Consider the following 13,865-nt stretch of genomic DNA (forward strand, 5'->3'; position numbering starts at 1 on the left):
TTTCCCACTGCTCATGCAGTCCCCAGGCCCCTTCTCACCTACTTGTGAGCTCTCAACGCACTGTCTGTAAGTTGAACCGAGAGACAGTTTTCTACAGAATTGACGAACGCTCCACCCCCCACCCTACCTGGTCAGTTGTCCAGGGATCTGACCCGCCCTTCCCCCAGTGACCCTCTCCCTAGAATCCAGTCCAGGTCATCTGTGTGTGCGGAGCAACTACCACACCCCACACCAAGTGACAGGTGGGCAAGATAAGAAGCACAGAAGGATGGTGCTGGTGACAGCAGCCTATAAAGGCAGCTCAGCCACTGCGTTCCACTTTGGACACGTGCCACGCTGCAGCTTAGAGAACACTTATCTGTTTATATTTTAGGGGAGCTGGAGGAAAAGGTGGGTTTCTCAGGCATCATGCTCTGGCTCAGTCTTGGAGCCCTCAGGATATCGTCATCTGCATTCTCACCGTCTGGACTGCCGGACCTTGGATTAGGGCTCTGGTCATCACCCACCAATAAAGCAGGAGCGATATTTACGACGGCCAACAGAAGCCACTCCAGATAACCTCTCCTAACACACGGGGTCGCCAGGAGTCAGAATTGACTCGAAGGCAATGAGTCTGGGCTTTGGTTAATGCAGTCACATCATGGAACTAGGAGGAGAAACTCTGTGCGGGGGAGACTAGGGGAAACACCGAGAGCCACAGGGAGGCCGAGGCAGCAAGTGCGGTCTGGCTCCGGCCCGGCCTGGGCTGGCTCCAGAGTCCAGCTGGAGGGAGGCTTACGGCCAGTTCAGGGACTATTCTGTAAACACCCCAAAAAACCATCCCTCCGATAATCGCTTGTTTTCCATGGTTCATACGCATTATATAATTTTACGTAATTACAAATGACCCAAGCACGAGTTTATATTCCAGCCTTTTCACTTAATGTTATATAACATAACGTTTTCTCATATCTCTCCGTAATGACAATTTATAACAAACTATGTAATATTGTACCAAGGGGCCACACTATTACTTACTTAACCACTGGCCTATTTATTTTGTAAAATACAAACTGGCAAACTGGGGCCCACCAGTCAAATTCAGCCCACAGTCTGTTTTTATAAATAGGTTTTTTGGAACACAGTCATGCCCATTTATTTACAAAATGTCTATTTGGCTCTAAATTGGCAGAGTTGAGTAGTTGCAACCAAGACCCTATGGTTGCCTTAAATATTTGCTACCTGACCCTTCAGAGAAAAAGTTTGCCAGTCCCTGCTGTAAGACCCTCAACTCTGGGCCTAAAGAACCTCCCCAACCTCCCTCTTGCTTGATCCTCCACCCACAGGGGACAGATGGAACTAACAACCAAGGACCAGTGCCAGCTGCTCAGAGGCAAGATCTGAGCACCACTTCGCAAAAAGCAGGGTGCACATTTAAAGAAGAGCATAGAACGTTTGCAAATGCCTTGTGGGAAGATCCTCCGTGTAGAAACTGGGCTTGATTTTATGATGAAATAGTAGAAAATCCTGACTCACAGTTCCAGATGAGGCAGCAGGGGTTCTGCAAGTCACTGCTGGCCCACAATTTCTGCTCCAAGGAAATCAACAAAACACGCCGGACCATCTCCACCTTTTGGAGTGACCCCCCCAGTTGCCACCACAAGCTGCATCAAGGCAGGTGCTAAAACCTCACTGAGGACTTTCAGAGCTTCAGGGCCTCTGATCTGACCAGCCCTAGGGATGCCACATTGAGCAGGGCAAGCCTGGGAAGCCAAAGGAGGCAGCCAAGTGGGACCCCCTCCACCTCACAGCTGCCCATCACAGCTGCAGGACACGGTACTCTCCTCACTCACCTGTCCAGCTCCTCATCCAGCGACTCATATGAGTTCTCATAGCACTCGATGCGCCGCAAAAAATCCTCCGTGGCCTCGTCGCTATCACGGTTGACATAGTCAGGGCTTCCCAGTTTCACCTGCTGTCAGAGCCAGACACAGAGCAAGGACACTTCAGAGCTGGAGGCCAGGCAGGACCAGGGGCCGCAGAGAACCAGGTAGGAGCGGACGGTGTGGAAGTTGGGCAGGAGGCCAGGCCAGGAGTGGGGCCCTAAGCCAGGTGGGGTCTCCTGATCAGCCAGGGGCTGAAGGCTGGGTTAGTCTGGAAGCCAGTCTGGGACCTTGGAGGCCAAAGGAAGCAAACCCTAGGGGGCCTAGTCCATTCAGAAGAGTCCGGTGGCTCCCTGGTCCAAGTTTTCATACTAGTATCATGAGGGTATTACTGAGCCCCTGAGATTGGAGCCCCTTGTGTTTGTGGTACAGGAGGAGGTGAGGCTGGAAAGGCAAGGGGCCTGGAAGCCCCTCTCCACCTTCAACTGTCTCTCCAAACCCAGATGTGTGTTCCTTGGATAAATGCTGGGGTAAGGGGGAACAGAGGGTGTGGCATGCTCAAGTCTCTCTCAAAACATAAATACTACCCCACCACAGAGCTGACACTCCTTTCCCGTTGCCCAGGAATTACATGGGTGGGGGCGGGCAAAGAAGAAGACAGAGGGCAACCATCGCCACACTACACTCAACACAAGTGGTCCTTGGGAACAACTAGACTCACCTGGCCCAGCGTTTGAAGTTACACTGCTTCCCCACCCTCTAGGCTCAAGAAGGCCAAATGAAGGCCAACCAATACCCCAGCCCCAACCTGGAGAGGGACCTCGCTGTCACGTGCCAACTTCAGTTTGATTACCACCCCCAATAAGATCAGACACTCCACTCACCACGATGTTGGCAGCTATGACCTCAGGATCCACACAGATGGACTCGACAAAAAAGGTCTGTCCACCCAGAGGCAGCGAGATGGGCAGGAGGGAAGGAATCACAGATATATTTAGGGCTCTGGACCTGGCTCCACAGAGCTCCCCACCCCACTGAGGGCCATACTGACCAGCAGCCCAGGCCCCTGGAGGCCCTTCTTCTGGGGGCACCAGGTTGAGGAGCATGGAGCTAAAAAGCAGGTGCCACTCATCCAGGACTCTCCCCTCAAGACTCCCTCCAACCCTAAAAAACCCCCGAAAAACAAAAAACACACAAACAACCACAGGTGAAGAGAAAAGAGCAGCGCTTCTTGTCCAAAACCACACACAGAAACCACATCAACCAGATGCCCTGTTCATGTCAGGAGCCCATGGAAGGAGCCCCAGAGGGCCCAACAGGACCACAGCCCAAACAAGGTGGAGAACGGGGGAGGTCTCACCTTGTAGCCATTCTGTTCCCCAAAATTAAAGATGGTCTCTCTCCGTTCTCGGGTGGTATTTGTTGCATCAAAAACCTAGGACCAAACTGGGGTTAACTAGGCCTCTGGCCCTCAGGAAGGTAGGAGGCCACTGGAGGGCTAAACACAGACATCTCTGGGGACTGGCTGTCTGGCCAGAACCAGCTGCTGCCGGGGCCACCCACCTTCACACCTGCAAGAGCTAGGCTTGAGAATGAGGATGTCTCAAGGAAGCTGGAAGGAATGGATGCCTGTGCTCCTGGCGGGAGCACACCCTTGGCACAGAGGAACGCACTCAGCACTGCTCTGCACACAGCAGGCACTCAGCTCGGACTTGAGCACCAGGACTTCCAGTTAAACCAGCTAAACACAGTGAAATGAACCCACGTTTAGTTCCATTCCATTCTGAGGCCCCAGCAGAATGGAGACAGAAACAGTATAAACTCATAAAGATGAAGAGAACAGGAGAGGAGAGGGCAGCAGATGGGAGATGTCAGTGGAATTTCGCAAGATAGACGTGTGCTGACTGACTCGGAGAGACAGAGGAAGCGAAAACGCAAGAGCTCACAGAGGGGAAGAGGCCAACCAGAGCACATCTGCTTGCGCAGAACCAGAAAACTCAGGAATGGAGGCACCGGCACCACTGAAAAAAGAGACAAGGGTGCAAAGGAAATGAGAGGACTGGCTGGATGGCTGACAAAGAGCAGCAGGAGCCCTGGGCACTCCTCACCCCAGCCAGCCAGGCACTGACCGACCTGAGGCTCCTTATGAAGGACCTGGGGCCTTCCCAAGCACCCTACAGTGCAGTGAGCCCACCATCAGCATGACCTAGCAGCTCTGTTTTTGTTTTTTCCTTAAATTTTATTTATTTTGTTGCTGTTGTTGGGAATATACGTAACAAAAATTGGTGTATACCAATCCAACAGTTTCTACACGTACAATTTAGTGACATTGATTACATTCTTTGAGTTGTGCAACCATTCTCACTCTGCTTTTCTGAGTTGTTCCTCCCTCATTAACATAAACTCATTGCCCCTAAGGTTCCTATCTAATCTTTTGAGTTGCTGTTGTCAACCGGATCCCGTACAGAACCTAGCAGCTCTTAAAATGTCACTTTTAAGAAAGGGTATCCAGCCAGGGCTCACCCAACACTCCAGAAAAACTTCTAATGTGAAAAACAGACATGAGATCAATCAAACACAAAAAAGGAACTTGGGGAAAATGGAGACAGGAAATAGAACAGTAAAAAAAAAGGTCAAAAAACTTACAGTTAATATCCAGAGAGAAATACAAAAGGATACATATCCATGAAACAAGAGTTATAAACTCAGAGAACAAACAAACTTTTGGAAATTAAAATGTGACCATAGAAATTTTTCTTTTTAATTTAACCAAATACTGGCAAAATAATATTGAGGAAGTCTCCCTGAAAGTAGAACAAAAAAAAGATAAAAGGGATAGAAAATAAGGGGGGTGGGGAGATAAAATTAGGGATTAATTGGCTTTCACCACCAGGAATTCTAGAAAAAGAAGCTCAGAAAATGGGAGTGGAATGGGGGATTAATTATCAGAAAAAAGTGGGGGGGAGGTGGATCAAAGAATAATACATGACAATTTCCATGTTCTGAAGGACAAGCATTCCCCGGTAAAAAGAGCCCACCCAGGACTCAGCATGGGTCCTTCAGGGTCACTCTGAAGACCCTAAAGGCCTCCCCAGAGACAGGGACAGGAGGAGGCCCCTCCATCCCGAGGAAGGTTTCAGGAAGACCAGCAAAATTAGAATAACATCAGACTTCTCCACAACTACACTCGTGCCAGAATACAACAGCAATGTCATGGAAATTTTGAGGAAGATGTACTTCCAACCAAGAATTCTATACCCAACCATCAAATGTGAGGATTTAAAAAAAAAAAAAAAAAATTTCCAGACATCCAAGGTCTCATGCAATTTATCTCCCACACATCTTCCTCAGAAAGCTACTAGAGGATGCGCTCCACCAAAACAAGTCAGTTCATCAAGGAAGAGGAAGACATGGGATCAGGAACAGGGCACTCAACTGGGGAGGGAGGAGAAGGGAAAGTTCAGGGTGATGGCTATGCTGCAGACCTAAAGGGTGACAAATACAGACTGGAGCTGGGGGGCGTGAGAGCCCCAGGAGCCACAACTCCAAGAGGAAAAAGGAAAGGAAAGAACAACTTCTGTGTTTGAATGTATAGGGTTGGGGTAGGGCCCCTGCCTGCAGGGACCCATGCCCCAGCCTTGTCCCACCCTTCCAGCCGACTGGAGGGGCTGACACACAGGTGGAATTCCCTTATCCAGGAGTTAGCCGATTCCTAGAACAGTCAGTAAATGCTGGGCAGGGTTCTCCCCACACCAGGAGAAATCACATTTGCCACAGACTTCGGTAACACAATAGCCCTGACTTCTGGGGTGGCCAACAATGTGAGTATTCAGAGGGAAGTCCTGTGGGGTCAAATGCAACTATAAGCCCAAAGGGAAACTCCTGGCCCAGACTCAGCCTCTGGCTTCTTCCTACATAGCTGCTGTGGACTTTTGCCCAAGGGCTGGTACCTGGGGCATCCGGGGGCACACACACACACTCTGCCTTGTCCTCCAGATGCCTGATGAGCAAAGGGGCAGATGTGTGTGGGCTCCATGGGTCAGTCCCAGATGTCACCAGGATGTCACACTCACCGCCACATGTCCCCCCTCCTCACTAAGGAACCGGCGGACGTCACAGAGGGCTGCCAGGGCACACTGCCTTCAGGAGAGAAAACACAGGGTCAGCCTGGCACCCGACCCTGACTGTAGGTCAGTGGGTCAGGGACACATTCTACTCTAGACAGGAAAGGGGACAGCTCCTGGGTCCCCTTCTCTCCTTTCTCTTAACTGACATCTGGAAACTTGAATGGTAAACAGTTCCCTACACTGATATAAAACTCTCCCTAAACAAAAGAGTGGCTCAGTGTGTCTGGATGTGTGCACAAACAACGTAGTTTATGCTGATTTCCTTCTGAGAGTCTGGAATTTTGGTACATGCTAGGCAGAGGGTGCCTATGTGATCAGTCCCCAGTAAAAACGTTGGGCACAGAGTCTCTAGGGAGCTTCCCTAGTAGACAACACTTCACATGTGTTGTCAAAATCCGGCGCTGGAGGAACGGAGTCCTGTGTGACTCTATGGGGAGAGAACTCTTGGACATTTGTGCCTGGTTTTCTCTGGACTTCTTCCCCCCATGCACCGTTTCCCTTTGTTGATTTTGCTTTGTTTCCTTTTGCTATAATAAATCTAAGCAGTGAATCCCACTTGACACTAAGTCCTGTGAATCTTCCTATCCACTCACTGAACCTGAAGGTGGTCTTGGGGATCCTCAACACAACATGCGTGAGTGTGCTCAAGTGTATATGTGTGCCTAGAGGGTGAGCACGTTTGTGCCCATGTGTGCACGTATGGTGTATCCAAGTGTGTACACTTGCCCTTGTGTTGAGGGTGTGACTGTGACTGACTGCACGTGTATGAGTATGTAGGTGCCAACATGTGTGCACACGGACTGTGTGTGTGCATGCACCTTCGTGTGTAGTGTTACTGTGTGTGCACATGGGGTGTGAGAGCATGTGTGCACACACCCAAGTGTGTAAATGGGGTGCATGTGTGCCCACATGTGTACATGGGGTATACAACTATGCGAACATGCCCTCATATGTGGTATGGGACTGTGTGCACAAGTATCTATATGCCTGATGGTATACTGGACACGTGCCCTTGCACGTGCATACGTGACTGTGCGTGTCCTTTTCTAGACCTTCCACGGTGTCCAGTATCAGGGACTGACCTCAACATTGTGTGAGCAACAGGGCCTCTGGAAGATGCAGTCAGCCCTCTCTCCCTGGTTTCCTGTTTAAAAAATTTTGATCCTTTCGTTTTGTCAATTATTTATGGGAAATTTTGGGCTGGTTTATGAGAAATGGCTCTGTAGCCCAGTGGTCAGACTCTGGCTTTGGATGCAAGCAGGAGGGTTTCTAGGAGCAGAGAGTGTGCTTGTAGAAAGCCAGGCCCCCAGCTTCTACTGCTGAGTCCTCCGCTCCAGCTGGACGACCCTGGACCAGCTTCACAACCTCTCTGGGAGCCTGAGTTTCCCCATCTAAATGAATCTCAGTATTTCTACCTTTCAGGGGTGGCCGGAGCAGAACGGCCAGCAGGCCCTGGCAAGACCAACTCCCTTGTTCTTCCCATAAACAATTTGGATTCAGTCAGGCCTGGGTTCAAAACCAAACCCTGAATGACCTAGACAATGCCATCACTTTGTGACCTCAGTCTCAGCATCCGGGAGAGTAGACACCATCATCCACCACAGAGGCTATAGGGAAGATCAAACAAGCTAGTCTAGCAGTGCCCACAACTTGGGGTTGTTTTAGAATTTGCATTCGATGTGTCTTTTGACCCATGCACTAGGTAATACTGCAGTGATGGACAGAGAGTTTTTAGTGGCAGATGGGCCTGGATTCAAGTCTGAGCTCTACAGAGTAGCTCACTGTTATCCTGGGAGCCTCTTGGCCTCTCAGAACCTCAGTTTCCTCATCTATAAAATAACGGGAGGGAAGGGTAACAACAGGTGTCAAGCACCCAGCACACTGTAGGAGTTCAACTATCCGTCCCCTCCCTTTTGTCTGGCTCAGTTTAACCTACAGATAGTCTAGTCTCGAGTTTAACCTACAATTTGGCCACACAGGCCTGAATGTCAATCTCCCCTTCTTGGTGCAGCAGCCTGTCCAGTCTCATTGTCTCACTGACACAAGAGAATAAGTAGCCTGAGGGGCGAAGCCCCACAGTGGAGAGCTCCTGCCCCTGGTGACCAGAGAGGGAACAAGCAGCCTAATATCCAGACTTGGCGGCAGTCTGGTGGCCTCTTGCCTCGTGCACCCTGGGTTGGCAAGGAGTTACTTGATCCCCCACTTGACATTTGCAAGAAGAGCATAGCTCCTGGCTCCTCAGATACAAGCCGGCGCTCAGTTCCTCTGCGTAAGTCTAAGTCGGAGTTTATCACGTGCAAATTACCTTCTCATCAAAGAGAGCATAAATGTCAACTGCTCACCCAGCAGCGTAGAGGCCACTTCAAAGCCAAGCCGAGGCCTACCCTGCACATACCAAGAACGTGCCAAGTACATGGGAAGCACACTCCAAACACACAAACCCAACCCAAAACCCAAACCGACTGCCTTCGAGTCAATTCCGACTCATAGCGACCCTACAGGACAGGGTAGAACTACCCCATAGGGTTTCCAAGGCTGTAATCTTTATGGAAATACTGCTACGCCTTTCTCCCACGGAGCGGCTCGTGGGTTCAAACTGTAGACCTTTCGTTTAGCAGCTGAGTGCTTAACCAAATACACAAGAGTGGGCTTAAGCTGATACTTCTGGCTTTGTGAGAAGGTACCAGAGGGTAACCCTGCTCCCACCCTGTCCCATCCCTGAGGCTTGTATCCCCTGCACCCACTTGGGTTCTCCTCCCCACCAGTTGCCAGTTGTCGTGCAGTGAGTGAGTGGTCTCCACACAGCCAGCCCCTGGCCTGCCCTGGCTAAGCTGGGCTTTTGCCCAAGCCCCTCTCATCTCCCTGAAGCTCTGTCCTCCCCTCCCAAAGATGCTGCTCTCTACAACTCAGTGGCAGGTCAGGGCCAGCCACCAGGAGGCTCACACTCATGATCCCCTCATCCTTGGCCTTATGACATCCCTACCCAACGGCCCAAGATGTCAAGAGACCAATCCTGCCACACAGCTGCCAGGGCAGGAAGGCAGGGCTCCATAGTAACTCAGTCATTCACCAGCAACTTAGCTCCAGGGCTCAGTGAACGGCAGTGATTTGTTAGCCTTTCTGACAGCCCACATACACACACATACACTTACTTCCTGATTTTCAGGCCTTCTTCATTGTCTGGGAGGAAAAACTCAAAAGATTTGTATGTCTTGACCATATCTCGACGATACTGGCCAACGTTGAATTCTGGGGGGAAAGAGAGGTTCAGCTTTTCACAGCCACAGCAGCTCCTGTCAACTCCTGACCCCTACCCGCCTCCCCAACCCCAGGCCCTGCCCACACTCCAGCCTTCTCTCTTCTCCCCGTCTCCCAGAAAGCCCCAACAGGCCCTTGGACAGCCAGGCTGAGCCTCACCCCGTGTGGGCACACCAATCCAGTTCAGGTAGCGAGTCAGCTTCTTGGAGATGTAGGTCTTGCCCCGTGCAGGCAGGCCCACCATGACAATGAGCGTGGGGCAGTTGGTCATGCAAACTGAAAGGCAAAGGAACACATGGATTCGGACGAGGGCCAGGACCCCTCCCAGTGAGCACCTCCTCTCTGTCCTTAGCCTCAGGGCACAGGGTTGGGCATCAGACGTGCCTTCCTGGCCTCCTCCCCTGAGACAGCTCCCTGAGGGTCCCCAGGCCCTAGGCTCAAGCCACCACTAGCACGCCCTCCTTTCCTAGGCCTCTCTGGACTCTCGCAGATGCAGTGGGGTCTCCCTAGCCTGTCTCATCTTGACACGTACCACCAGATATAAAGCTGGACCTGCCACACCCCTGGCCAAACACCGCTGGGGAGTTCCCCAACGCATACAGGACAAAAGCCTTGTCATCCAGGAATCCAAACCCTAACCTCACACACACGCACTGCCCAATAATCACTCAATGTTCCCGGCACACATAGTCCACTGCTTCCCTCCCTGTGGTGAACTTCTCTTCATCCGACAAAGCCCAGCTCAGAAGCTGCTTCTTCCATGAGTCCCTTTTCCAAGGCGCCTCCATGCCCACCTGGTATACCTTCACCCTCAATCCCGGTCATCTCACCCATACGTCTGCTCCCCCAGACTGATTCTGTGGAGCAGAAGCAGCCCTGCAGTGTCTGAACCATTCAACTCGGGGTCCTGGGGCCTGACACAGAGTTGGTGTTCAGGAATTACGGGCAGGACGGGGAAGGGGGGCACTTAGAAGCCCACTAGAGCGAGGGCCACAAAGGCTTCTGGTAGACCACCCACCACTATCACATGTACCGCCAGGTCAGCGTGCCAGTCAGAGAAGCTGCCAAGGCTGGAGGAGAGGATGGGTCTAACCACAGCCCCTCCATCCCCTCCATCCCCTGCCAGTCAGGAAAGACACCCAGGCGGCAGAACTGCCAGCCTCACGTGACACAGCTTTCACTGTGACCTTGCCTCAGAAGCCTCAGAGAGCCTCAGGGCCTGCGTCAGGTCAAACGATAGCAGACAGATGGACAGATGCGGGGACCTGTCACTGCTCCCTTCCACCACCACCTGTTCTGTAAATGCCTTCACCCGGTAGTCTGTGGGCCCCATCCCTCAATCTGGCTCCCTCACTGTCGGGCAGAGGCCCCAGGGGCAGCCCTGCCTGGGGGTCAGGGGTCAGACAGGCCTAGCTTCCAATCCTGACTCTGACACCTACTGACAACTCCAGGCTTCAGGACTTCAGTGTCCTCACCTGTAAAATGGGTTGACAATCCCTCAGAGAGGTCTAGCACCACCTCTGTGTAGAAGCACAAGCACCTCTAGGAGGCTGTGCCCTGCCCTGGCGGCACATCTGCCTGAGGAGGCAGCTGCACCTCACCACTGACTGGACTTGGGACTTGGGCATGGAGGCACCTGTCCGTCCCCAGGCAGGCCCTGCAGAAAAGCAAAGGGTCCTGCTTGCCAGCCGGGGATCCATCATTCCCAAAGCACGACCTTTGGGGCAGATGTGACCCAAACTGTGAGTCCCAAGGGAGCGGGGAGGGGACCCAACAGAATACAGAACACAGGCTGGCAGTGAGCAAGAGAGAGGAAGCTTGCAAAAAACCTCAGTACTGGCTGAAGAGAGAAAAACAAGTTAGGCAAGGTCCGATGTTCCGAGGGCCAGCGGGCAGCTGGGGCCTGTATGGCTTGCACAATTACCAGCCAGCTGGCCAGGGCTCTCAGCAACAGAAGGGCAGTGCATCAGCCCCTAATGCAGGGACTCACCCACCCTGCTCCCTATCACAAGACCACCCCTACCCACTACTCCCTCACAGGCACACCCACGCCCTCAGACTGGGGTTCCGTACCCCCTCCTCACATCTGTCTTCCCAGAGATGCCCCTGGCCTCCTCCCACAGCATTTGGTACAGCGTGCCCCTTCCCCCAGCCCCACCCAAACACACAGTCCACAGTGGGAAGGGCAGCAAATAGGCTGGGTGCAAAACAAGGACAATAAATGACCCCTTACCTCCGCTCCTCAGAGATAAGCTCCCAAGGAACGACCCACAAGAAAGACCAAAGTTCAAGTACGTTCACAACAGCTCTGTTTACCACAGCAAAACACTGGGACAATCCCAGCAGACGAGAAATTGCCGACTGAAGCACACAAGGAGGGAATGCACAGCGCGTGGACCAAGTGGGCTGGGGAAGGGCAGGCCACTGGAAGTGCAGCCCTGAGCCTGCCAGGACCCGGCACCAAGCAAATGGGGCAGCAGAACGCAGCTTTCAACACAAAGCGTGTGCAGAAGGAAATCTGAAGACATGTCAACTCGGCTGCCCTTGCTAGTTCCTTTTCCAGTAAATCTGCTCCAGGCCAGAGGAATCCTAGAAGCCAAGAGACCTGGGACATGCCTGGCGCTGGACAAAGCCTACTTCCTGGAGGCACCACAGGAGCCAGCCACAAGTCCCTGGAGTGGGTTCCAGAACTGATTACTGAACTGTGCCTGCTCCCACCTCTCTGGGCTGGGGAAGGAAGAGTTTTTTAAAATGAGCCAACTTGGCATCATGGTCCCTGTCAGAGGGGACAGAAAGTCCTCTCCTGTTCTCCTGTGCACACACCAATCGTGTCCTCACCCAGGAAGAATCTCGCCACCTTTTGGCTGAGAAAAGCCACCGGACAAACACTGGCCTTTCTCCCGTGCTCCCTGGGTCTCCTCTTCATCCCCTGCCCTGCCTACCCCCAGAGCTCCTCCAGGTCTGACCTGAGGGGCCAGTGATGGAGAAGGTGGCAGCTTCCTGGCCCTCAGGTATGGCCTGGATTTCATCAAGTGGGGGAAAAAATGCTAATGGAGAGTGCCGGTGGAGGAGGCCCAGAACATTCCTCTGTCAACCAGCCCCTAGTGCCCTGAGGTGCAGGTGTGAGGGTCTAGGCACACCCCCAGCTGACTTCCCACCCCCACTAGTCAGCACAGACCAGTCCTGGGCCCTGCTTTCTCCTCCCCACAAGGCCCTGTGATCAAGCCAATTTCCACCCATACAACCCTCCCACCCTCAAGGTTAGGGCTGGAGGCACTGCACGGAAGGGTCCACGTTCATTCACTGCTTACTTACTCCTTGCTGTGAACTCTGGGGACCCTAGCCGGGAGCCCAAACCCCGCCCAAACTGCAGGTCTTATCCTTGGCCTCTGGGGTGTCTCCTCCTCCTCCTCCAGGAAGCCCTTCTCGGGCCCCCTCCAAGGCCCAGGTGATTTCTCTCATCACAGCCTGCACTGTAGTCTCCTGGTCATTATCAGTCCACCTGTCTCTCCAACCAGACTGTGATCTCTGTGAGGGTACAGACCGGGACGGAAGTCGCGAACTCAGCCAGAACCAAGCCATCTGAGCAAGTCTGCATCAGGCAGACAAAGCTCGGAAAACCTTCAGCCAAGAACGTCCCTTCAGCACAGCTAGAGAGAGGGTGACAGGTTACATGAAGGATGAGCCAGGGAAATGTGAGAAGATAACCTCTGACGGGGTGTTCTAAGGCCAGAAAAGGTATTTTAAGCCCCAATCTTAGGTGCCTCACATTTGAGAGATGAGATGGCCAAGGACCCCCAAATGCAGGGAGGCCCCAGGAGCCACCATCACAACCCTGCCCACAGCCCCAGCTTTGCCCCTGCTCTGAGCTGGCTATTCCACCCATCTTTCCAACCAGAAGCTCAGACTGGCGCTTACGTCACTGATGAAGAAAATGGGGGAAATGAGTTGCTCCTAAGCCAGTGTAATTTGGGAGATAATTTTTCAGAACATGGGGTTTGATTGGGGGAAATAACACAAAGAAGGTCCAGGGTATTAAGACATCTGGGAATGCAGGGATGGTCAAACACCATCTAGAGCACAGGATACCGGGCCCAGAGCTAAGATGGAATGTGGCCAAAATGGCAGAGCAGGTTTGGTAGGGCTGGGGTAGGAGCCCAGCTCTCTGACTCCCAGGCCAGTGCTCCTCCAGGCCCCCAGGTTCCATAACCCCCCATGCACTTGTCCTTATCAAGGAGCCCCAGAACATGTGGCCACTTGTCCCATGCAGGCATGGATAGTAGGAGAGGCTTTCAGGGGCTATAGGCCACAGCCAGACGTGGCATCGAGTTACCTGTGCTGGGCTAGCCCACAGCCCCACCCACTCCGACACCTTGAGACCTTCTGACGTAGAGCCATGTTTTAATCCCATATTTGGAGCTTGGGGAAACACAGGCCCTGCCCCAGGCAGGGCTCCCTTTGTGGCCCTGGGGGCTGTGAGACCTGGGCAGGTCCCCTCCCCGTTGGGCCTCAGCTCCCTTCCCAAAATGGGGGGTTTGCTCAGAGCTGATGCTTTGATCCCTGACTGCAGTAGCAAGAAGCAAAGAAAGGATGGTGGTGATGATGAAATTACTTGCTA

The 13,865-nt window shown here is 52.7% G+C and overlaps 1 protein-coding gene across 8 annotated transcripts in view; it reads right to left on the reverse strand.

Annotated features, from left to right (window-relative positions):
• The window catches only part of PFKFB4 (6-phosphofructo-2-kinase/fructose-2,6-biphosphatase 4), a 31,717-nt gene that overhangs the window by 12,385 nt on the left and 5,467 nt on the right, over positions 1-13,865 (reverse strand). For 2 of the 8 annotated variants that reach the window (XM_004368498.3, XM_004368496.2), the window contains exons 2-7: positions 9,407-9,523; positions 9,142-9,238; positions 5,936-6,002; positions 3,223-3,297; positions 2,747-2,803; positions 1,833-1,954 (exon numbers count right to left, since the gene is read on the reverse strand). In XM_004368498.3, coding sequence (XP_004368555.1) covers positions 1,833-1,954; positions 2,747-2,803; positions 3,223-3,297; positions 5,936-6,002; positions 9,142-9,238; positions 9,407-9,523 — 535 coding nt within the window. The other 6 variants (XM_023726670.1, XM_023726665.1, XM_023726678.1 and 3 more) reach the window with 5 other exon arrangements.

The sequence above is a fragment of the Trichechus manatus genome, unplaced genomic scaffold (genome assembly GCF_000243295.1).
Source record: "Trichechus manatus latirostris isolate Lorelei unplaced genomic scaffold, TriManLat1.0 scaffold00001, whole genome shotgun sequence".
NCBI classification, from domain to species: Eukaryota; Metazoa; Chordata; class Mammalia; order Sirenia; family Trichechidae; genus Trichechus; species Trichechus manatus.